This window comes from Chinchilla lanigera, unplaced genomic scaffold (genome assembly GCF_000276665.1).
Source record: "Chinchilla lanigera isolate Chin_1 unplaced genomic scaffold, ChiLan1.0 scaffold00011, whole genome shotgun sequence".
NCBI classification, from domain to species: Eukaryota; Metazoa; Chordata; class Mammalia; order Rodentia; family Chinchillidae; genus Chinchilla; species Chinchilla lanigera.
Genome location: NW_004955412.1, coordinates 4409905 through 4434112, shown reverse-complemented (window position 1 = coordinate 4434112; position 24208 = coordinate 4409905). Strand labels below are relative to the sequence as shown.

The following is a 24208-nucleotide window of genomic DNA, read 5'->3' as shown; positions in this document are numbered from 1 at the left end:
ACAGATAGCCTTTTATTACCTGTGAGGAAGGCTTAAGGCTGTGTCCATGATTCATGCTGGAGCGTTATCAATTCCCATGCATGAACGTATTCCAGAGCTGATGCAATGGTATTGCATTTTTGCACTGACACGCATATTGCCATGTAGTTGTAGTTAAATAATCAAACATTCTGTATCTAGTCTACCCCTGTAAATATATTATCCAGAGAATGGCTGAAACTTGTGTCCCTTTGTGACTACTCCCCTGCCCCTCCATCACCGACTCCCAAAGCCCAAGCGTCTAACGGTGTCCTGACTCTACTCAAAACTCAAAGCAGTGTAAAAGCAGGCAGCGAGAGACACGGTGGGAGCTGGGTGGACCCGACAGGCTGCTCCGGCTCGCTCCACCCTGCACTGCACAGAAGAACGTGAGCAGGCGAAGGCTCACCTGAAGTTTACTGTCCTTAGGGAAGGGCGGAGAAACGTCCCCTGTTGCCTTGGATGGAAGTCCCTTGTTGCTCTAAAAGCAGAGGGCAGCCTGCTGCCTGGCTCTGGACCTCAGTCCTGCAACCAGCCAGGCCTGCTCTTGGGCCTCAGGGATTCCCCACTGGGTCCTGAACAACGAGTCCCATTTTGCTTCCTTCCCCGACTACAGTGGCTTACTGGCACATAAATCAAAACAAGACAAAACCAAAAAGCAAACAAACAAACCAGCATGCACTGGGCCAGAAGGGTGTGGGCAGAAGGGAACTGCTGAACACCAGGGAAGAGTCACCAACAGGCACCGATTTATACGCCTAACAAACTCCCAGAACAGCCGGCACAAACGAGCAAGTTACACCAATACTCTCCCACTACCTGTTTTTCCTTTACTCAAACTCTGCACTGCATCCTCTCCCTCTGAAAGTGGACACAGTACTCCAACTACGCTCACATTCACGTGTAGGGTACCTTACACGGGGAAAGCCTGACAGTGCTTTCATTTCACGAATCATGTGCCCTGACAGGGCTTCCTTAGAGGAGAAGAGCAGGGAGGCTTGGCGGAGCACACCTGTGATCCCGGCACCCTGGAAGCTGAGAAAGAGAATTACAAGTCTGAGCCCCACCTATGCAACTTAGCATGCCACTGTGCCGCAGTACAAAGAAAAAGGGCTGGGGATGGAGCTCAGGGTGGAGGCCCTGGATTGAGCAGGAGGGAGGAAGGAGGAGACCAAGCAGCTTTCCCACTAAGTCACTGAATTCGCAGTTACGCCCCTGTGAAGTCTCAAGACTACTCTGGCTGAAAGTGTCTGGCTATAATTCAGCGTCGGAGTCACAGCCCTGCTCACTCCATTCCTCTTTCATTGAATCAGAGGGACAAAGAACTTGCAACTGGGGTACCCAAAAGCCAAGGCAAAGAGAGCAGAAACTTTGTACATGTCTGTGTAGAGCTGAAGGTGATTAAGGCAGGCAAGCATGACTGACCGGGGGACTCTCGGTCCACACGGCCCTCACAGGGGTCTCAGGGATACACTGCCAGTTCACTCTCCTGGAATAACAGGCTGGGCCAGCCTCACACATAATTAAAATCATTCTCGTAGAAAATGACACGAATATGTGGAAAAAAACTAAAGTTTATTTAAAATATAGTTATTCATTCAACAAATTAATTGAGGGGTTATCACAAGTGCAAAGGCTAGAATGATGAAAAAATAGAAGTAGATCTGACGGCTACCTTCATGGAGTCCAGCTTTATAACTAGGTGAAAATAAATAGTGTCCTTGAGTATTCTTTCTCTAAATAATAGAGCGTGCTACTATCTTAGCGACGTAACCTAGGCTTCTATCTGGTGATGTCGGGTGACAGACAGGACACAAATGTCAGGAAGTAACAGGTGCGGCTGGGATGGAGTTCAGTGGCCAAGCGTGGCCCTGGGTTAGACTCCTGGCAGCACAGAGAAAAGACAACGAAATAACGCTGTTTCCTCACGTGTTGATGATGCACGACCAGTCACGCTGGTCTTTCCCATTCGTCCTGTTAAGGGGGCAGAGGAAGGAGCCATGCCGCTTGAGGTCCATGTGCAAGGGCTCTGCCTTCTTCCTAGAGACTCCTCACTGGCCTACTTTCCTTCGCAGCCTGAGGCAGGAGGAGCCGCCCATGGTGCCAGAGACCAGGCATTACTTGCTCCCGCAGAGGGCCCCACGCTCCTGGTGGAGCAGGTGGACGCAGCGCCAGGGACCCAGCTCCTGCCAACGCGTCCAGAGTGATGCGAGCCTGCTGCAAATTCCCTATGCAGAGACAGCCTGCCGGGGGCTGCGCTCTGCCCAGAGACTGCTCCAGGAGCAGCTCTTGCGAACGGGAGCAAGCCAATGCCTCTCAGTGAATGAGAAATCCCAGGGGCTTGCCTTCTCTGCGGAGTCTGCCTATCCTGGGGAAAAATACTGCCTTGCTTTTTCTTTTTTTTCTTTTGTTTTCCTTTCTTGTCTTTCCTTTTACGTCTTTATCTTTTTTGCTTATTTTGTTTTCTTTTGTTTTTGAGACAAGGTTCAGGCTGACCTTGAACTCGCTATGTAGCCCAGGCGGTCCTCCTCCTGCCTCGGCCTCCCCAGTGTTGGGGTTACAGCCCTTGTCATCACCCCTGTCTCTTTTCACAACAAGGTTTAGACGTGCTGCGGAGGCTTCAAAGTGAATAAAAGCTACTCTGGAGTCATCAATGGAAAACTATAGAGAAAAAAGAAAGAGCAAGGAGGGACAGAAATACAACTGTGGAGAAGTGTGACCAGGACGACAGGTCCCTGCCGCCCAAGCGTGCTCGGCAGGCCAGCGCCACTGCGGGCACTCTCAGTTCTGTGAGACCGCAGAGCTGTGACTCTCACCCGAGACCTGCTGCATCAGGGCCTGCGTCATTATTAAACCTCACCTTTCACACAGACACTACAGGTTGGGAATCAGTGTTCTCAGTCCTTGTAATGTATTTTTATACCTGGAAAGTGGGTACACTTAATGTTTTCTCTGAAACATCTCACATGTGACACGTCTGGCCTACAAATGAATCTCACACCCATAAAATGGCAAGTAGGGCTCTTTAAAGGTGGGGGATCGAATGCTTCCTGAATCTGATGTTTAACCAGTAAGAACTGAGGTCCAGATAAAACCCACATACCCTCAGCGCTCCGTGTCACAGGAATGAAATCACGTGGCCGGGAAAGGGCTGTGCGCTCCCCAGGGCGGACGGACAGACGACTGAGGCAAACAGGTTCGGACACAGCCTCTGGTCCCCCGTCACGCCCTGCGTCCTGCCGGGTGCTAGTTCAGTACATCACGGCTAATTAAATGTGATTTTTTAATAAACAAATGTTCAAGTTAAAAAGAAATCAGTATTCAGGAAAAAAAGTAAGACAATCCCTAATACCTGTACCGAGCATATTTAACAGCAGACGCCCATCCGTGTTTGTGTGAATGCACAATTTACTTCGATGCAGAGACAAACAGCGTAACCCACGTTTCCTCAGAAGGCTGCCTCGGGTTTAAAAAAGGGATTAAACAATTTCCTTGTGGAAAAAACAACAGTTTCAGTTTAAAAGCAATTCATAATATTATTTTCCACAGAATTCCAAAATAAGCCTCAGTTTTATTAAAATCAGGATAATTTCAATGCTTACCTTTTCAGTATGGGAATCTGATCTCAATAAAATACATATCTAAAGTCAGACGTCAAAGACTGTACCTTAGAGTGCTGAAGTGCACAGTACTTACCAATACTAATTTCGTCATCCGTTTCGGCATCACCAATGCATTCGAATTGGAAGTCTTGTAGGGACTGGGAAAATTTCTGTACTGCTATAGATAGATCTGCAATCAAAAAACAGAAAAAAAAAATACTTTAAAAATGAGGTACCATGGAATAGTGAGTGAAGTATCTCCACATAACATGACTTTACAGAATTTAAGGAGACTACTAAATAAATATTTTAGTGACTTATCTGCTCTGCTCAAAGGGGATTTGTCATTTTAAGAAAGAGGTTTGAAGGGCCAGGGATATAGCTCAGCGGCACAGCGCCCGCTTGGCAAGTGTGAGGTCCTGAGTTTGATTTCGGTACCAAAGAAAAAAAAAAAGGAACACCAAGACAGAGTTTTGAGTAGGAAGTGGTGGCACAGCCGTTGTCCCTGCATGGCGGTGGGGGGCAAGGCAGGAAAATGCAGGTTTCACGCCAGCCTGGGCTACACAGTGAGTTTACGGCCAGCCTAAAGTGATCCTGGCTAGAAAGAGAGAGAGAGAGAGAGAGACAGAAACAGACAAAAGAGAGAGACAGAGTCAGAGAGACAGTGAGGAAAAGAAAAAAGGGGAGGTGAGGGAAGAGGAAGACATGAAAGAGAAGAAAATGGAATTTTGATGGCAGGATATATTATCTACAAGTCAATTTACCAAACCTTTTATCAAGAAATTACCAAGCACTAGTCACAAATGGGGCACTATTTTAAAAACGAACGCCATGGAAGTTGCTGGTGGAGAAGAACAAATTCAACTGCTGATGAGACAGGGTCAGCAGCGATGTTCTGTGCACACTGCGGGAAGACAGACGGCGTGTTTTAGCAAACTACGGCCTTAGATCTAGAAGGTAAATATGTAAAACCTGAAAGGTGTTTACCAACAGCTTTGTGATTTACAGGAGATTAACAGTCTTGACTTGAGTTCAAACAAGGCCAGAGGTCTGACTTAACCCAGATAAAGAATTATTTCTTATTTAGGGGCAAAGAAAACAAAACAACCCCTGCCCAAAGGGAGGGTCATAAATCGCTGCAGGAAACAGACGGGAAGCAGCCTGACAGTGAGCAGAATTGGACGGTCGGAGCCCACCTGCCTGGCTGGAGTCCACGCCCAGCACTCGCTCACGCGTGACACGGGGCAAATCGCCTAACTCCTCTGGGCCACTGCTCGCTCTTACATAAAAACAGAGTAGCAGTGGCATGAACGCCTCACAGGACTGCTTTCAGGATCGCATGGTTTAATATTCCAAAGGATTTGAACAGCGCCTGGCACTGTTTAAATCTGTTAAATAAAATTAAAATTCAAATGAAACCCTCAAAGTACAGCCACCGGGGAGACCAAAGGTCCCATCTCTCAGAGCTGCTCCGATCTTCCGTGCCCACCCTGCCACGATGTCTACACCAGCGACAAGACACGCTTTCTGGAGCTCAGTGTGTACTCCATTCCCTGGTGTACTCCGGCCTGGGTTCACTTCTGATACCAACACGCTCACACCTCACACACTAGGAACTGCAAACACTATCAGGGCCCAAAGCGCAGTCAGACGCCTCTCAGCTCTCAGGTCAGCCTCCACCTTGTCCCGTCCTTGTAGGTCTGCATGGCCCGGGGCCAGCAAGGCCGCTAAGTTAGTTCAGAGAATCCCTCGCCCTCAATGTGTGTTCCAATTCCTCAATCCCCAGCTGCTGTGCATAACTTCCTTCCCTGCCTTCAGCAAGAATCTTCCTACCTCTGATATCTCCTCTTGGTCATTTTTTACCCACTAATTCCAATTAAAATTGCTCTACATAGGCTAGCTATAAATCCCTGCTTGTTCTTGTTGTCCTGGGATTTGAGCCTGTCTCTCTTGCAAGAATCTTGACACCTGATCATGACAGTCTCCCCCCGCCATGAGGTCTTTCTCATCATTTTAACAAGTGTCAGAATGATGTTTTGCCTCTTTTTCTTGTGGCACTGACCTGCATCCCCAGCACTGTTTTAAAAATTTTTACTGTAGACAGGGTCTCACTACGTCACCACGTCGCCCAGATGAGACTCAAACTTATGACCCTCTGTTGTGGTTTGGGCTTCTGCAAGGGGAACAATATAATACAAGGCACATATTTTATAAGAGTGTAATAGTCACCCAAAGAATCATACACAGAAGCGTGCAGGAAATCTGTCCACACGCTAAGGCCAAGGAATCCAGCTGAGGGCCTGGATCTCATGGAAATGTCCTGCATGAGTTCAGGTGAAGACCTAGAGCTTGTAACAAAACCTCCCATGAGGCCAGCTGGAGGCCTGGAGCCCATGACAATGTCTCATGCAGGCCTGTGTCACGGATCTGTGCTGGGAAGGCCCAAAGGTCAGTGGTGGAATCTAGAAAGACTGAGGCAGCGGGACGAAGGATCTGTGCCAGCAGGCTGAGGGATCTGCACTGGAGCCAGGAAGCGATGCTCAAAGTAAGAACCAGAACTCCCCTGAAAGGTACCACAGCCATCCTCAGCAACAGTGAGGTCCCAAGCTCCTCTGATGATCCAGACAGCCAAGTTAATCATGAAAACCAGCATGACAAACTCCTCTAGGAAAACCAACAGCTCCCTACAGCTTCCAACAGGCTCCCAACAGCTTCTACCAGCTCCCAACAGCCTCAGTAATTTCTTCTTCTCTGGTTCTGCTTCTTATGCTGCTGGCAACAGTCCTCAGGTGGGCTGCCCACACCCAGCACCATGCTGACTCATTTCAGATGGGGGTTATAAACTGACCACCAGCTGTCTATCCACCACATCCTCCCATACTGTATTAAGCCTCCCTGAGTGCTGGAATTTCAGGTATGTGTCACCATACTGGCTTAATTTTTTCTTGAGTGGGCCAACTGTGGCTTCATGCCTCAATTGTTGCTCAGAGACCTACTGCAGCACAGGTTATGGTTTGTGTCTGGATGTCCCCCAAGGCCTCATGCAGGCATCGGGCAGGTTCTAGAGTTTGTGAGTGATTCATGGTACAATACTAGGAGAATGGGTGTGAGTGTCACACCTACCCTGGGGCGAGTAGCCTGCATACAATATAAGGGAGGGAAAGAGGCTTGCACTTTCTGCTCCTCCCCTTTTGCTCTTGTTGCTTTTGCTGTTTTCCACAGTCATAAAGTGTTGCCCACTGCCCTGTGCCTCTCTGCCTTAGAGCCAGCTGATTATAGACTGAAACCTCCACAAACTGTGAGCTAAATAAACCTTTCCTTCCTTAATTCTAGATGTCAAGTATTTTGTCTCAGCAATGAGAGAAAAGTAGCCAACACAGTACAGGAAACCCCAAGCCCAAGTAACTGTCAAAGAATGCTGAAGAATAAATAGATCTCCAGCCACCAAAGCCACCTTTTATACCACTGTGATCCAAGAGCTCATCAAAGGCAATTCTGAGGACCACAGCCGCAGGTTTCAGAGGCTGCATTTTTGTTGTTGTTGTTTTAAATATACCCTGGAGTGGGTTTCTATTTCTTTAACTTGGTGTAAAAACTAATTCATTCTCTGGTAGAGTCTGCTGCTGTCATATTAACATGTCTTCACATAAAAGAGTAAAACCCTAGGATCAGCTATATGTGGTACCTGAAAGGGCACCTTCGATCCAAGAGAGCTGGTCTGCTTTAGATTTTCAGGAAGAACGATGAAGGAGCCTCCTTAGGGAAAGATTAGTCAATGAGAAAAAGAAGGGCTTTGTTAGAACTAGGCTTCATCAATTAACAGTTACAAGGCCTTGACAATCAATCATCCTTCCTGAGGCTCATTTTTCTTATCTATACAGCAGAAAATTAATAATTATTTTGCAGCATTGTTAGGAAGATTAGATGAGGTGTGTACCTGGTACATAATAGACAGCTCAATACATGGCATTAGTGATTATCATTTGGCCCAGCTTACACAGGTAGAGAAGCTGAACAGCCTTTCAAAGAAAGGTACCATGAGAAAACATGCATTTATTTAAGTGTACAGCTTTGGGGTAGACCAGGGGTAGAAAAGTAGTACCTATGTCAAACATCATGAGAATACAAAGAAAGCTGATTCCTTTTAAGATAACCTATCTGTGTGTACTCTCGATGAAGCTGATGAAGTAAGACTCTATGTAACATTAATTTTACACACAGAATATAAATTTAGTGTATGTTCTACTGGATTTGGGCCTGAAGACTCAATCCTGGATCTGAGGAGGAAGCAGCAGAGTTGAGACAGGGACAGGGCAGATCAAGACGCTCAGAAATCCTGCAGTGCCTGTCCTTCCTTCTCTCCCGGCTCACCACCAAGAGTCTTTTTGAGCTTCCCCAAAATCCAAATGAGCTACAGTACTCAGCAGTTCTGTCTTAGGAAACTCTTCATGTAAACTGCCATTTCCTTCTAGCCTTTACTTCCTTCAGATGGCCTCCTTGACTGAGAAAGGCAGCCACTTTCGTCCTTTCACAGAGATCTCCGTAATGTACTATTAATTTCCATCACAACAAGAATGCCAAGGCCCACTTGTAAGCCACCTGCTCAATACAGCCAAGCACTTAACATTACAAGCTCCAAAGCGGGGCCTGGCGGCACACACCCCTAATCCTAGCACTCAGATCGGTACAAGTCCAGTCCGAGCTACGTAACGAGTTCAAGGCCAGCCTGAACTGCAGAGTGAGACCCTTTCTCAATAAAACAATCAAAAAAGTACAAGCTCCAGATGCTGATTATCTAGGTTAGACTCTTTCTTCTACCAGTAACTCATGGTGTAGTAACAGGTAAGTTCTATAACCTTCTCCTGGTTAAGCTCCATAACGTCTACACACCTCAGTACCCTCATCCGCTAAGGGGAACAGAATCTCCCTTTCAAGGTCACTTGGGGAGAAAGTTAACACAGGTGATGCACGTCCATACACAGTAAGCACTCAAAACACACGGGCTCTTTCTCTGTCAAACATCTCAGAAAGAAAGGAAAAAGCAAAGTTCAACCATAAAGGCAGCACAGTTAACCACAGATAACCTGGGAAAGGTGCTCAAAAAACTGGGCTATTGACAGCCGTTTCAAATTTTCTCTTGGTGTACTGTAAGGCAATCGAGCCACCACAGCATTATTCTTCAGTGTTCCTGCGTAAGAGGTGAGCGTCTATTTCAACACTGGACAGAACTGAACACACGAATACCCCTTTCACCGTGCTTTTGGAAACAGAAGAAGAGACAAGATTATAAAAGAAAATATGGATCTCAACCAGTCGGACAGAAATTCCAAGAATAAAAAGGAAGTTTGAAACATGACATGTTGTCAACTTCAAGCACTTTTAGAGTTCCTGATCTTCTATTTTCTCATTTTCCAAATGCCTAGGTACTCATGGGGTCAAAATTGTCACCAAGGTAAAGAACTTACATTTTCTGGCAGTAACACCGTTAAGCCATATAAAATGAGAACTCTACCCTACTCTTTAATCTTGGCTCTATTTTGTGCTGAGTGTGCAATTCTGAGCTGGGAGCTCAACATCTTTCACTGATTTAAAAATCACATGAGCTAGGGGTATAAGCTCAGTGTAAGAGTGTATTCTTAGCAAGCACAAAGCCCTGGGTTCAATCCCCAACACTAAAAATAAATTAATAAAATCTCATGAAGCACACTATTCCCCAATTGTGTAGCTAAAGTTTCTAAATGACAATCAGATGCTTAAAACAGATGTACTGTTTCTAAATCCTTTTAAAAGCTGATTTATATCATAACAGGGAGACAGACTTTAAAACCTAAATTTATTAAATGCATTCAGTTTTAAAGCATCACAATGAACAGAAAAAACATTTTCTCCTAAATACAAAGAGAGACTATGCCAAACAAAGGATCACATTTAGACTGAGTTGTCTATTTTCACCCAAACACAAAGACAAACGAGAAAAATAATCCCGTTGGAGGCACCATGGTAACACCCTAAGGTGAAGGCACAGAAGTAACACTCACTAACTGGTGCAATGTTACTCACGCAAAGAGGCCACAAGCGCCACACACAACACGCGTCCCTCCCATTCTTCTAACCTGAAGAAGAACAGACTGCTTCCCCATGTTTCACACTGCAACTCAGGAGACATTACACTGCGCTTTAATTAGTCAATAATGTTCACATCAAAGAGCTAACCTATGGGATCCATGATTAGATGATGCTAGTGAAACAGTAAAGTTTCATTTCATACGAGGAATACAAAACACCTGGCAAATGTTTAATTATAACTTTTCTTGAACACAGACTTAAAAGCTGTTGATGGATCTCCTCTTACAGTGTGGATATGGAAATGAGCTACATTTATGGGAACAAGTACAACCAGTCAGTCCATTGGTACACGGCTGTCCTTCCTGGAATTCAGCTTCCCTGAATTGGATTGAAGCAAGACTCACAGGAGCACTGAGTCCAAACACACGCATTGTAGAATTATAATCTTTACCGTGAAAAGGCAGACAGTCTCAACCAACACGACTGCAAAGGTGAGAACAGGCTGATCCTTCCCTCTCAAAGGGCCCAGTCCAGTAGCGGTATGAAGCAGGTAACTAAGTACATCAAAAGGCAATTGACAAATTTTACTACAGAAGTTAATAACAACACAAAAAGGACTTAGCACCTGATAGTTTCTCAAGCATTTCATCGAAGTTAACCCCTCCTTACAACATCTATAAGAACTAGGTATCAACACTCCCATTTTACAGATGAAAAATCTAGGGTAGACAGGGTAATTTCCTGGAGGTAGCAAAAGCCAACGTCACAGCAGAAGCAGAATTTCAACCCAGGAAGCCAACTCCAGAATCCTACTTCACCACGCTGCCATACTGCTCTGCACACAGTCCTTGAGGAGAAGTAGCCACAGTCAGTCTGCCTGACGGTGGAGGAAGACTTCCTGGAGGAATTAATAAGAAGAGGTCCATGAAGACTGCAACCACGTTCCAGCAAGGGTACAGTGCTACTGTGTCCAGGATATCCCAAACAGCAGCTAGGACCTACATGTCAACCACGTCTATCAAATCTTGTACCCAGCTAAGCCACTGGGTAGTATCTGAAACAAACTGTCTACTGTCTCATACCTATGCTTTTATTGTTATTATACCTAGTGCATGTGCCGGAGTCAGAATGATCCCTTCTTCATGATCTCTCCCAAGCCAGTTTCTTCCCAAAAGCCCTTCCTCTGTGTTGTGACTCCTATCATACTTTCTCTAACTTACAGCTGAATTACACGTAAATCTAATCCATTCACATTATTTTAAATAATATATTAAATGTGAGAAACTACCACCATGAGTATTACCCAATTATCCAGCACGTCTATTAGGCAGTAGGAGCTCGAACTGCTGAAACCATCAGTTTCTGAAAGATAGGGAAAGTGCTTGGAGCTTCCAGACGCTGCGCACCCTCCCTTCTTCTCTTCACATTTCCATGTCCCTGATGTGGCTTTTAAGTCACTTAAAAGAGAGGAATTATCCTCTTTCCAAAATAAGGACGTTTTACTACTTACGAGAAGCTTTCAAGATGCACAATAAAGACAGAAATCACATGTATGATGTTTTATTATTTCAAAGTTCTTACAGACTTAGTTCTTATAGAAAGGTGTGACTGCTAAGGCTCTGAAAAATTAAGTGATAACTTGGCCATAGTCAAAGAGCTCGCTCCAACCTGCAGAGGTGTCCTGCTTTCTAAATCCGATGCTCTTTTATGGCCTATGCTAGACAAATCCCAAAGACTGACAAATACTAAGACTCAGGGGCGTGGCAGCCTTTAGATAACACATAACTCTTCCCTCCCCTGGAGTATAAATTTTAAAATAGCAAAACTCCATGTAAATTGGACCATGATGAGAAAATATTAGCTGTGCTTAGGATGGAAGAATCTAGCAGAAAATGTACGTAGACTTATGAAATACAATACTAGAGATCAAAGGAAATGCACACATTGTGTCTTTTCTCTTCTCTTCTCTTCTCTTCTCTTTTTCTTTTCTTTTTTTTGAGACAGGCTCTCACTACAGTTCAGGCTGGCCTTGACCTCACTCAACCTCCCAAGTGCTGGAGATTACAGGCATGTGCCACCACACCCAGCACACTGTGTATGTTCTAATCCCGTAAAATAACTGAATAATGTTCTAGAGTTTAAACTTCTTGAGAACAGCTGTATATTCATCTGTACTTGCCTTAATGCACAAAAACTACAGGGAGGCAGGAGACAGAGATATAAACGAACACTGAACTGTTCATAACGTCGTAAGATTCCACTATAGATAAACCGGAAAGCTTACAGTACTGCAACACACATGAGTATAACTCCAAGCCTTAATTTAATAATAATAAAAAAAAACCACACAGTATATTACACAGCAGGATGTCAGGAACCACCAAATAAGACTTAGTTTGTCATAACTGCAGTTATGTTTTTACTGTTTTCTCAAAACTAAAAAGCTTGGATTGTTAGACGGGGAGAAGTCAGGGGAAAAGAATGCTGGGTGTGGCATGATACAAGAAAAACACAATGGGAACTTGTCAGTTACAAATTTTCTATGGCTCTTACTTCAACCAAGTTTTAAAACGCCAACTCTTCTACATTCGATTTTGTCTAATTGGCCAGAAAAATTATGATTGTTTGACATGAACAATAAAGAACACTTACAGAACAAGCTAGCCTAGTGTGACACGGTCTTCTCATGTCTACACCAGATACGTATTTACGATCACTCCTGCACCCGCCTCTTGCCCTGGACACATCCAAGTGGAAATATCAGTTTTCAGTGACAAAGCGCCACGTGATGAAGGCTCTCAGAGGTGGAAAGAAGTTCCTCAACTAGAATCAACCGTTCTTTCACGTCACAGATGAACAGTACACAAAAGTCACCCAGACCTGGAGGTCAATCCCACGTACTGCACTGTGATTCAGACCCAGGACCCTGGATCGTGGAAACTCAGGTCTCTTGTGAGCACTGGAAAGAAGCCGACCCCTTGAGAGACTGTCGTGAGTATTACACAAAGCTGGTTCAGCACAGTACCTGTACAGCGCAGAAATCTGAAACACCTTCTCAACAAATGTTGACTGTTACACCACTATTTATTATGACGGCAAATACAGAATAAAAAACAGTTTCATTGTAAACATACCATCTTTAATTTGTGTATTAAATTACTATTTTCAGGAGAGCTTCAGTGAAAAAAATACCGACGCTAGCCTCTAATGAAGACCAAACAGTCTATAACCCTATAAATGATATGTGTTTGGCAAGCACTTTCAGAAGATTCTGGCCTAAAAATAACAAACAGGAACCAACTCTTGGCCAGATTTTATCCACAGTTTCTATAAAACTACAAATTCCATAAAAATTAAAAATGAAAACCCACAAAGACTTTGCTATTACTACAACCCAAGTTATAAATAGAAAGTTCGAAAGATAAACCACCCATCTTCCTACCCTGGGGAAAAGCTTGAAAACAAAGGGTAAGGATAACACATAGCTCACATAACAGGCACATGCCTGTAATCTCCAGCACTTGGGAGGTTGAGTGAGGTCAAGGCCAGCCTGAACTATAGAGAGAGCCTGTCTCAAAAAAAGAAAAGAAAAAGAGAAGAAAAGAGAAAAGACACAATGTGTGCATTTCCTTTGACCTCTACTATTGTATTTCATAACTGTATGTTGTAATCCCATAAAATAACTGAATAATGTTCTAGAGTTTAAACTTCTTGAGAACAGCAGTATATTCATCTGTACTTGCCTTAATGCACAAAAACTTCAGGGCGGCAGGAGACAGCTATAAACCACTCTGCAGTTTCTCTGGATTCTCTTCCTGCTTCAACAGCCTCGCCTCTGCTGCCGCCCCTGAGGTTTCTCTCCCACAGACTGCCTCTTCCTTACAGAAGAGTTTGTCTTCGGCCACCTCGCGGTACACCTCAAGACTTGTGCTGTTTGTTAAGTCACATCTGTGTACTTATGCACGGATAACCCCTAAGTTGAGACTGAAGTTTAGAAGCTTGAGCCCTAAGCAAAATGTTCCAAAATATCCCCTGGCCTTTTGATGCTGTTTTAAACTACGAAACGCTGAGCTCCCCGACACAGACGAGGTTACCATTCTCATCTCCCTGTCCCATCCGTGCTTCATCTCGGCTTCCTGATCTACCTGCCTACCCATGACCTCCTTAGCCTGCAATCCTTCACTTCCCACTACTAGCTGAGCTTTTACAACTTACTCTCCTAGCCAGTTCAGAAAGCGATGGGTCCTCTTAATGTACCATCCTGGTGCTACAACTTTTACTCACTAGGAGAAAGTCTCAATGCTCTAGCCTTAGTTGCAGCCCATTTTTCTCAATTACCTAATATACCTACTCAAGACAATAACTTTGGAAGGGATTCGCTGTTACCTTACATTTTTATCTTACACATCTGCCTACTGCCAAATCTTACAACTCATTTCCTTTTTTCATCCTGCTCTTCTTGCCTGCATATGCCAGACAGACTTCTTGAAATCATTTATTTGACTATTTTAATTTCCTTTCAAAGCATCACACTAATTGTTATTTACTGGACTACTGAGGCACGTTGTTTTTGCTCTATGTCTTTTAAATTACCCTTTCTCTTAGATTATTTGCATAATCAAATTTTCAGCCAAAGAAACCACTCTGAACTAGAAAGGAACTACTACAGGATCCGGTGCATTGTACTTTGCAAGGGATACAATATCATCAGGATATTAAGATCTAGTCTTGACAGACTACTATTTTCCTTCAGTCCTTTTAAAGAATGTTTAAACTTGCCTCTTTAAAGATTAATCCTAAAGCTACCCTAAATATTCTAATCAAACCAAACTATCTGCTGACTTACGGATACCAAATTATGACATTCCCTATAGAACCAAGAACTCTAAAAGCAATGCATCCTCTTAGCAAATTTTCCTGGTGCTACAACTTCTCTCTGAAAACTGGGGAGAAGGGAATCAAATTTTTTATGCTGCTTTTACTTTTTTCTCTGATTGTATTGGTCAGCTTTCAAGTGCTGACACAAAACACCTGGCATAAATAAAGAGGGAGAGTTTATTTTGGCTCTTCAAAATAACTTCCAGTCCATGGTCAGCTGGATCCAAGGCATAATCAGAGGGACGGACACGGTGGAGGAAAGCTGCTAACAGGGAAACAGGGGCAGGGAAGGAGCAGAGAGGAAGGGGCCAGGGACTGGTCTGGTCCCCAAGGTCACACCCCTAGGGTCACTCCCGCCAACTAGGACCCACTTCCTCACAGCGCACTCAGTTATGAATTCATCAAGAGATGCCCTCACCTCACCAGGAATCTCTTAGTCCAGTTAAATCAATGATTAAGATTAACCTGCCAATAAATATTACAGACAAATCAGAATTCACAGAAATTAACTTGCATCTGATAGTTCTATTGAGGCAGCCAGCTTGAGCTGTGTCCCCACACTACTGAAAAAGGTACACTTTTCCTACTCTGGTATTAGATGTATTTGAAGAAAAATTTGAGAAATATTACACTACTCTAGTCTACCTCTTTTTTGAACATCTGTTAAAATACACTAAGTTACTTACTTCTATCTACACCCCCTGATCCCTCTAGACAATATGTCTGTGGAGGGAGAGAATCTCTCCAGACTCTACTACATGCAGCGCAGGACCTTGACAAGAGGATGCTGTAAATAAACAGAATTCAAGAATTCAGAATATTTAGTAAAGGCCTTTCCAAGACTGTTAAAGATCAGTTAGAGACAAGACGCCAGGTGAACGAGATACAAACTTATCCTTAGGTATAAAAGGTATTGTGAGGAACCGAAAACAGATCTGGAGTGTGTTAATTAAATCAAATCATCTATTAAATCAAACAGATGAGATCCGAGGAGCCAGGAGGAACGGCTTTCATTGAAGATCTTAAAGTTGGGCAGAAAAAGCAGTGGCTGCTAACAAAAGCACCCCACACTCTTGATAGGTAACTTCAAACCTCAGCACTGCCTTCAAAGAAATGTACTCTAAAAATTATTCTGGTGGTCTCATCAAGCCTGGTGGAGTGACCATTTAGCTAAACTTTTCTTTAAAGTTTCGTGAGCATCGATCACTACAGGAAGATCTAGAATGTGTTTCTATTTCCCTGTATCATCTCCTGATTAAAATTGGGTCTTACTTTTTGAACAATGATGAGATATTTTGTTGTCAGACTGCTGATTAAACTGTTTGGTATATGGATAAGGTAAGTTGCTTAAGCTCTCCAAGTATCTGTAAGTATCTATAAAACAGAGATAACATTAATACATCATTCAACTGTACAACTATTCTAGTTCGTAGGATAGTTATGATAACCACAGGAAATCATACCTGCAAATTATAGCACTTCACACAGTAAGACTAAATAGTCCATCATTTTTGAGGTTTTGTTTTTGTTTTTGTTTTGAGACAGAGTCTCACTATATAATATAGGCTGGCCTTGAACACTCTTATGTAGCCCTGGCTGGCCTCAAACTCATAGTGATCCTCCTACCTCAGCCTCCCAAGTGCTAGAAGTACTGGCATGTGCCACCATATCCAGCTAAACTATCATTATTGCTAATATTTAATTTTTAAGGGGGATTACCTTCCAAGACTATAAATGTGTGCTGGTTTGTGGCCTTTGGTTAGTAGGCCTGTGGATCCAAAGCACAAAACAACTCACTACTACATGATGGCAGGATTTTTAATGCAGCCAAAGTCCTTTCAAACCAAAGTGGGAATAGCACCAATACAGTCAAACCGTCTCTATTCTGAGACACAAATTTACTGTTTTATTTAAATGCATTTTCCTAGTAGTGGTAAGCACCATACACCATTAAGTTATACAGCACCTACATGGCCTTAAATGACTGAGTTTAATATTATAACTTCAAAAAACTGTCATTTCAGTACTGACATCAGGTAGACACAGCCCATCGTTCCTTAAGGAAAACCCTCCCAGAACCCAATATGAAATCTGTTTAATTAAGCCAAGAAACAAGTTCACATACACAAACCTTCAAAAATTTTCTAAACACATTTTGATGAGCTTAGTGATAAACTTAGAACACGAGTGTAACTTTATTCATTCATTTATTTATTTATTTGGTCTTTTTGAGACAGGGTCTCGCTATACAGTGCAGGCTGGCTTTGAGCTCACTTTATAGCCCAGACTGGTCTCGAACTCACAATGATCCTCCTGCCTCAGTCTCCCGAGTGCTGGGATTACAGGAATGCACCACCACGCCTGGCCATGAGTGTAACTTTACTTGCTATGTTTATTGTGATGTCATATTTGGGTTTTCACTATTGTATCATTATTGGTTTTTATTTGAACAAAAGAAAGTGCATTATATCCTGTAATACCATGGCTATATATGAAGAGCATGGCTATGGCATAAAGAATATTCACATAGCAATATAAGTAACATTCTCTTACAGCGTGACAATATTTTATAATGAACGGCAAATGAAAGGAGAGGACTTAACTGCTGCCTTGGACAACACATGGAAGTGTGCTGGCATCGTGCCTCACTCTTCTCAGCAGAAACAAAAAAGGACACTGTCAGCTGGGCAGAGCCTGGGCTGCCAGCAGAGAAAGACCACAAAGATCATTATTCTCTATTTAAAGTGGCGGTTTTGTGTGTGTTTTTTCAATAAACTCATTATTCTACTTAGTTTCAGACTTCATTTTTCTAGCATCCTAGCCCATTCTGAAACACTAAAGCAATGCTGGAGACTATTTGGGGAAAAATGCATGTCAAAATTTCAAATTTCATTGTGTACCCTTACAGTTTGAAAGTGGGATATACTACCTTAGTACTTTTTCTGTTCTATTTTACATTTCACATGCTTCACATTTAGAAAACTGACTTACTAAAGCCATCCTACTATCTTAGATACATATGACTTATCAAATCACAGGCATATCCCTTAACTCACTGGAACTGTGCTAGAGAAGTTTCATAGATAAGGAAAGTGAGGTCCAGGATTCATCGACTTAGCAACAGAATGAGGACTGAATCACAGCCTCTCATTTCTAGGTCAAACCCATGTCTCTAACATACTAAGTAACTTCAGAATGTTTCTTTTAAACTTACAGTTCTAGCAAAACTGGAATTAGCTGAGTAGTAAACAAAAATCTCACTTTCACTGTACCATTTATATTTTTTCCTTTACTTATCACAGTCTTTCTTAAACACTCATATTTATAGACCTAACTTCATCCACCTTATGCAATTATATTAACTGCCTATGTAATATATTCACATGGAATGGTCAGTATAAAAATCTGTAAGTGGTGTTGAAGAAGATATGCATCATCTATATAACATTCTTATCAGGGGATAATTAATTATATACATCAGAAAACATAATAAATCTCAACCTTTTACTCAGAACTGAAATACAAACTTGAACCCATTCACAGAAGATGCTCTGCTATTTGAGTTACTAACATGCACACACGTCAGTGATCTGCACACAGTTAGCGAACTGCTTGCAGAGAATGAACAGTGAAGGCTTTTATTTAGCAAACAGAACTGAGGAATTCCAGTTGTGTCAACTTGTACAACTGTGTCTGGCTGTAGAGTTTCCCACATTTTGGAAAGCATATTGTCTCTATTTTACTGTAGCAACAAATAATGGACTTTTCATAGAAGTGATACACAGAATTTATGCCAGGCATTAATTAGACAGCACACAGCCAATGAGTAAGTCACCATTAAATTTAAAAATTTACTGAAGATATATGTATGTGACTTTCAGCTCCTCTTACATTTTTGGCTGACTTCAGAACCTCTGAAGTGGTTCCTGAACAACCAGAAACCTTCTGTGCTATAACATTTAGCTACTGCAGTTCGTGCATTCTAAGATGCTGAATTTTAAGAATCCTCCGTTAAAGTACAAAAACTATGCAACTGAGACTCAGTGGATCATGGTGTGGCTTTACGGTTTACACTCGGAGCGCTGTATTGAAGGACGGCGTCACAGGGAGCGCCTGACACTGTCAATAAAAGGAAAGCACTACCATCAACCCAACCCCAAAGGGCTGAAGATCTAGTATGACAAACAGCATATTGTGCACTACCTTAACTGCCATTTTCTTTGAGTACTAAAAAAAATCCTAACACTGTGAAAAGCCTGCTTGGAAACAGGTCTCTGGTATCTCTTAACCATTAGAATGGGAAGAAACCCATTCTCACTAGCTTAGCTTCTCATTCCCTCGGGACAGACAAGGTCCGACAACTCCCAATCCTTCGGGTTTGTATCAGGCAAAAGCCCCAGGTCTAAAAAAGACAAGCACTGCAAGCGGCTCCTACAAGCTTCTATTCGCAAACAAGAGCCCTAGAAGTGCTGGAGCATGGAATTGTGGGCAATAGTTCAGCAAAAGCACACTAGGCCATGGGCAAGCTAGTCAGGTATTAGTCTCTGCTGCATTTTCATGTTGAAACCCATGAGAAAGTGACAAACAACGGAGAGATGAAATTGTGTAGACCATTAGTTTTTCCCACATGATTTCCGGCTGTAACTTCAAACACAGGAAGTTCTCCATAACACATTCAATGCGGATGCTCGGCGGTGCGGGGAGCAGCCCATCGTGTCTCAGGGGCGAGGACCTTCGAGGGAAATGAAGGAGTTTGAGCGCTAGTCGCCACCAGGTCTGTGGCAAGGGTGGTGCAGTGTCTTCAGCTAATTAACTCAACAACTTCATTACAAAAGCAGGTTATAATGCATATTAGACTAGTGATATTATATCTAGTATTTGTTTGAGATAGGGTCTCACTAAGTACTTCAGGCTGGTCTTGAATTAACTATGTAGCCCAGGCTGGCTTCAAACTCATTGTGATCCACCTGCCTCAGCCTCCCAAGTGTTGGGATTATAATCATGCTCCATCACACCCAGCTAACATTTAAATTATTATCTCTGTGAAGTTCACTGGAGCGTTTCTTTAATCACAACTTCCAGAACCAAAGACGCAGAGACGTACTGTACTAACCCAACAGAAACCCTGGGGTTTGGCCGGCTGTGGTGGTGCTCGCCTGTGAGTCCAGTACTTGGGAAGGGAAGCGAGGAGGATCACCGCAAGAATGAGGCCATCCTGGAGTACACGGTGAGTTCAAGGCCAGCCAGGACTACACAGCTGTCTCAGAACATCAAGAAGAAAAAACATAAAATTCTTGAGTTTCTGTTTGTTTTTAGCAAAGAATGCATAGTAAATTTGATATGTAATCTGCATGGTAATTAATAGAGCTTGATGCCAGGCGTGGTGGCACAAGCCTGTCATTCCAGTGCTCTTGAAGGCTGCGACAGGACTGCAAGTGTGGGCCCAGCCTGGCAACTTAGTGACACAGCAAGGTTCAATCTCAAAGTAAAAAAGGGCTAGGATGTAGCTTAGTGCAAAGGCCTGGGTTTATTTCCGGGTACCAGGATGGATGGATGGATGAATGGATAAATAAAACGATCTTGAGAGATTTTATTCCTAAGTATCTTTACCCCACGAACAAATTTTTGTGCTATGAACTTTCACTATCAGTGAAGAAACCATTTCCTTAAACAAGGGTAAGTTTTAAAACTGCATCCGTTCCAACTGTAATAAATTCTATAAAAACAACTACAAATTAATGAGCTATTTATGAAAATACCCTTGTGATAAAGAGATCAAAAGTATAACAAAGTAGGCCACTCACTTCATTATAATTTTAGTCCAGAAGTCTTCTGTAATCTGTCAAAAAGGTACGTTTAACTTCCCTCCTACCAGTTTCTACTCTCTCAGTCTACAAGACCCCGGGCGCGTCCTGTGGATGCTCCGAAGTGAGAAGCGAATGCATCTGGAACATCAGCTGGCTCCGAGACTACTAGACAAGAGCAGGGAATGAATTTTCAGGATCAAAGAGACTACAGACAGTACTTCCTCCAGCCCTGAGGTGCGGAGCTGAGAAGGAAGTTCATCAGCCCGTCAAACCACTTCACTGAGAAGGCTTCTCTAGACTCACCAGAGGCACTGGACGATGAACGACAGGAGTAACTAACTGGCTAGTTAAAAAGTGTTAAGTGAGAATTAACTCCAAAGGAAATGCTTTTCCTCTCAAGTTAAGAAGAAACCAGTACCGTGAATGATGAAGACAGAGCTTCCCTCCTCTGCTCTTTAGGTCTGCCTCTCCTTCTCAGTAAGGGTTTCCCCAGCAACCTTCCCCAGAGGCACCCAGCCTGGGGTCTGCGCTCACCCGGGGTTGGAGGCTCCCCTGATCCATTTCTGAGTTTATTTATCACCACCTGATCCACACAGTTTATTCAGTAATGTGTCATGGGCTCCCTCAATTTGAACACAGGTTCTATGAAAACATAAGTATTAGTTTATTTTGATCACTGTCGAATGGTGTGCAATTTTGCATAAGGACATGAATGAGACCAACTGCATCCCAGGCAGCTCCTCCAATAGTGGCCTTATTAATACAAGCTATGTACAGCTCTAGAACTTTTATACAAAAACAAATCAGGAGATATTACAAAGCAAAGAATTCACTTTTTAAAGAATTTTGGCTTGTGATGGGAAGAACACAATTATACAATGTTTAGTCTAATAGGAAAGGGGTGGTATAGAATGGGATGTGTTTCCTCTGCTCCCCCTTTAGAAGTAACTTTATAGGAACGCCTGCGAAGTGCTGTATTAAAACTAAATTATCATAAACAGAAATAATAACATTCTTCCTTTTATATGTACACCTGAAAAGAAATGTTTTCCAGCTATGCATTCCAAAGTAAAGCGATTTTCCTTGAAGCTAATCTGGATCACGTCATCAAAGACTAAAATTAAGATTTGCCAGAGTTCACTTCCTGTACGTATGGAACAGAACTCAGACAGGGAAAAAGGAGCTCGCGAGGAGTGGCCAGAGTGCAAAGTTCTCAAAGTGCCAGATGGTTCCTGAGAACCCTAAAGTCAGCACCCGTTACACAAAAGGTATGTACCTTAGCTCTTATCTCTCCACTAAAGACTTTTGTTTTCAGTGCTGATGAATGAGTGCAGGGCCTTCGCACTGCTACACCTCCAGCCCTCTTTTAGGATTTTTATTTTAAGATCGTGTCTCAGTAAGTCGCTAAGTTGCCCAGGCTGGGCTGGAATTTGTGTCCTCCTGCCTGAGTCCCCCAGAGTGCAGGGATTATAGGCGTGCACCACCACACCCGGCTAAGCATCCTGAACACACAGGATTTCAAGATCACTGTTTCAACTCCAACCTGAACAAAACTACTTTCCGGTTCCTCCACCACCTAGTGGAATTCACGTTTTAAACGACCTGTAAAAATCTGCATTAATACTTAAAGATTAAATCATGATTAAATGGACATTTACTAGCATAGCAAGAAAGATGACTTGAACTATCACCCACACGAGTCAGTCTAAATTGTATTTGTATCGATTTTATCCTGTGGGTGTAAGTAATTCTAAAGGACACTGTCCCAGTTATTTCTTGAGTTCAAATACTCATTTAACATAACAAATACTCATTTAACATAACTGCCCTTTATAAAAGCACGAAAAATACTTATATTTTGGATTATTATTAACACAAAACTGAACAGAAAGTCAAGAAGCCATTACTTGTACTCCCAGTTCTGCTGCTATTAATTTCCTCTGTGGCCTTACATGGAAACTCTGGTGAGATCTTCCCTGGGCCGAAGGAGACGAACCACAGACGACGCACTGCAGGCCTTTCAAAGAGGCCATCACCAGCAGTGCCCAGCGTGCAGCAAGCACTTGGTAGTTCAGCCAGGTCAGCTTTGCAATTCGTAGGGTCTGTGGCCTTCAATCAGAAAACTCTTCAATTCCAAGGGAACCTCAAAGGAAATAGACTACTGCCACCTACCAGGACCCACACCTGAAACCCAGGCCACTCAGACACCCGCACTCACGGGCCCTGCACTGCGTTCCTGCAGGACAATCAAATGTGAGCAACAGTCAGGAGCCTTCATGCTACTTCTGCCTCGGGGTCACCTCGCTCCCCCTTCTGAAGCTGGAGAGGAAATGAAGACCCTGAAGCCAGTTCAACAATGACAGTCAGTGAACACTGCAACACAAGAGCGTAACTGGTTACACAGAAAAATGTGGCCTTGTCTATCATCCCAGGGTTCATGGCTTGCGGGGGCATAAACAAGCTATTTCACCAGCAGGACTAAGTGTGATGATAGACTCTGACCCACACTGAAGAAGAAGCGGAGAGATGATTAGAAGCGTGAGCAAGAACTAGCTGAGGGAGAGGAAAGGACAGAAATGCAGTTAGACTTTTGTTTACACGGTCTGCCTTGCCTCTTTATTTCCGAAGAGATCGATAAGATTTCCGCTAAAGTTTATTTACCGAAAAACCCACAAAACCAATTTAGAATGTCTGAGAGTCTCTGGTTGCGAGAAGAACCTTCCAGCTTCCCTTCTACACTCGGGCGGGCCGAGCCACACTCAGTGTCGCTGCGACAGAGGGAGGCGATGCTTGCTCTTGGCATTAGCTGAGGACAAAACCACGATTCCAGATTAAAATAAATACTTCTCATACTAGGTTACTTTATTCCACCAAAATTAATCTCTACTTTCACGATGGTAACCATGGGAATAAAAAGTCTTGCCCAGAGAAGTCAGCTTTACAAGCGGTTACCTCCGAAACAGGTGTTCTCAACCTGTCACACTATTGTGCCCACAATTTAGATTCCTAGTACCACAGAGGACTGGGAAGCCGGGTCCTTGGGGCTCTTCACTCTAGGACTGTGGCCACAGGGAGAAGTCGAGGACTGTGCAAAGGTCAGTATCAGCACACACAGCCCCGCAGGAAGCACTCCGCTGCCGCGCTCCCCTTGTCCCGCGCTTGCTGAACACTCACAGGGTCAACTTCACGCCTTTCAGACCGTGGCTTCTCGGGAGGCACCAGCCTCAGAGCCACAAGATCCCCTCCTCCTTTTCTCTGCGAACACTGCTTTGAAAGTTCATCAAATAAACCTGTCTGCTTACCAATGGACTGGGATGGACCCACATGGCCTCCCTCCAGGAATAACTATACTTCATACACAACCCTGTCAAATTGTCTCAAGACAGGAGAAACAAAGCATAAGCACAAGTATCACCCTTTACAGGCACCTTCTCTGTTTCCTCTTACACAGAAAGACATGTGTCACTTATGGCAGGGATACGTTCAGAGATACGCACCGATAAGCAACGTCGTCAGTGCATAAACATCACTGAACATACACAAACCTAAGTGCTAAGGGACCAGTGCCACCTATGCAGTCTCTCGCTGCCTGAAACATTGGTAACATAGTGCATGACTCTGTGTGTATGTGTGTGTGTGTGTGTGTGTGTATGTTTTGTTGTTTTTTAAATAATCCAGTAAGTAAAGTTACAAAGCGTCATCGACTACATCAGACTAACAATGGCTGAATCTTCCCCAGGGCAGCAGAGTTCGGCACTGCACAACAGCAAGTTGCAGAAGGAGTAGCTCCCGAGAGCACTGAGCCTCCTCCACCCCCACCACCCACATCTTACCCTT

General features: G+C 43.4%; 1 protein-coding gene across 1 annotated transcript in view; it reads right to left on the bottom strand.

The window, feature by feature from the left end:
• Arhgap42 (Rho GTPase activating protein 42) overlaps positions 1-24208 on the bottom strand; it is a gene marked incomplete at its 5' end in the record, with an annotated part of 234285 nt that overhangs the window by 167541 nt on the left and 42536 nt on the right. Inside the window, 1 exon segment of the mRNA XM_005377961.2 lies at positions 3715-3810. Coding sequence (XP_005378018.1) covers positions 3715-3810 — 96 coding nt within the window.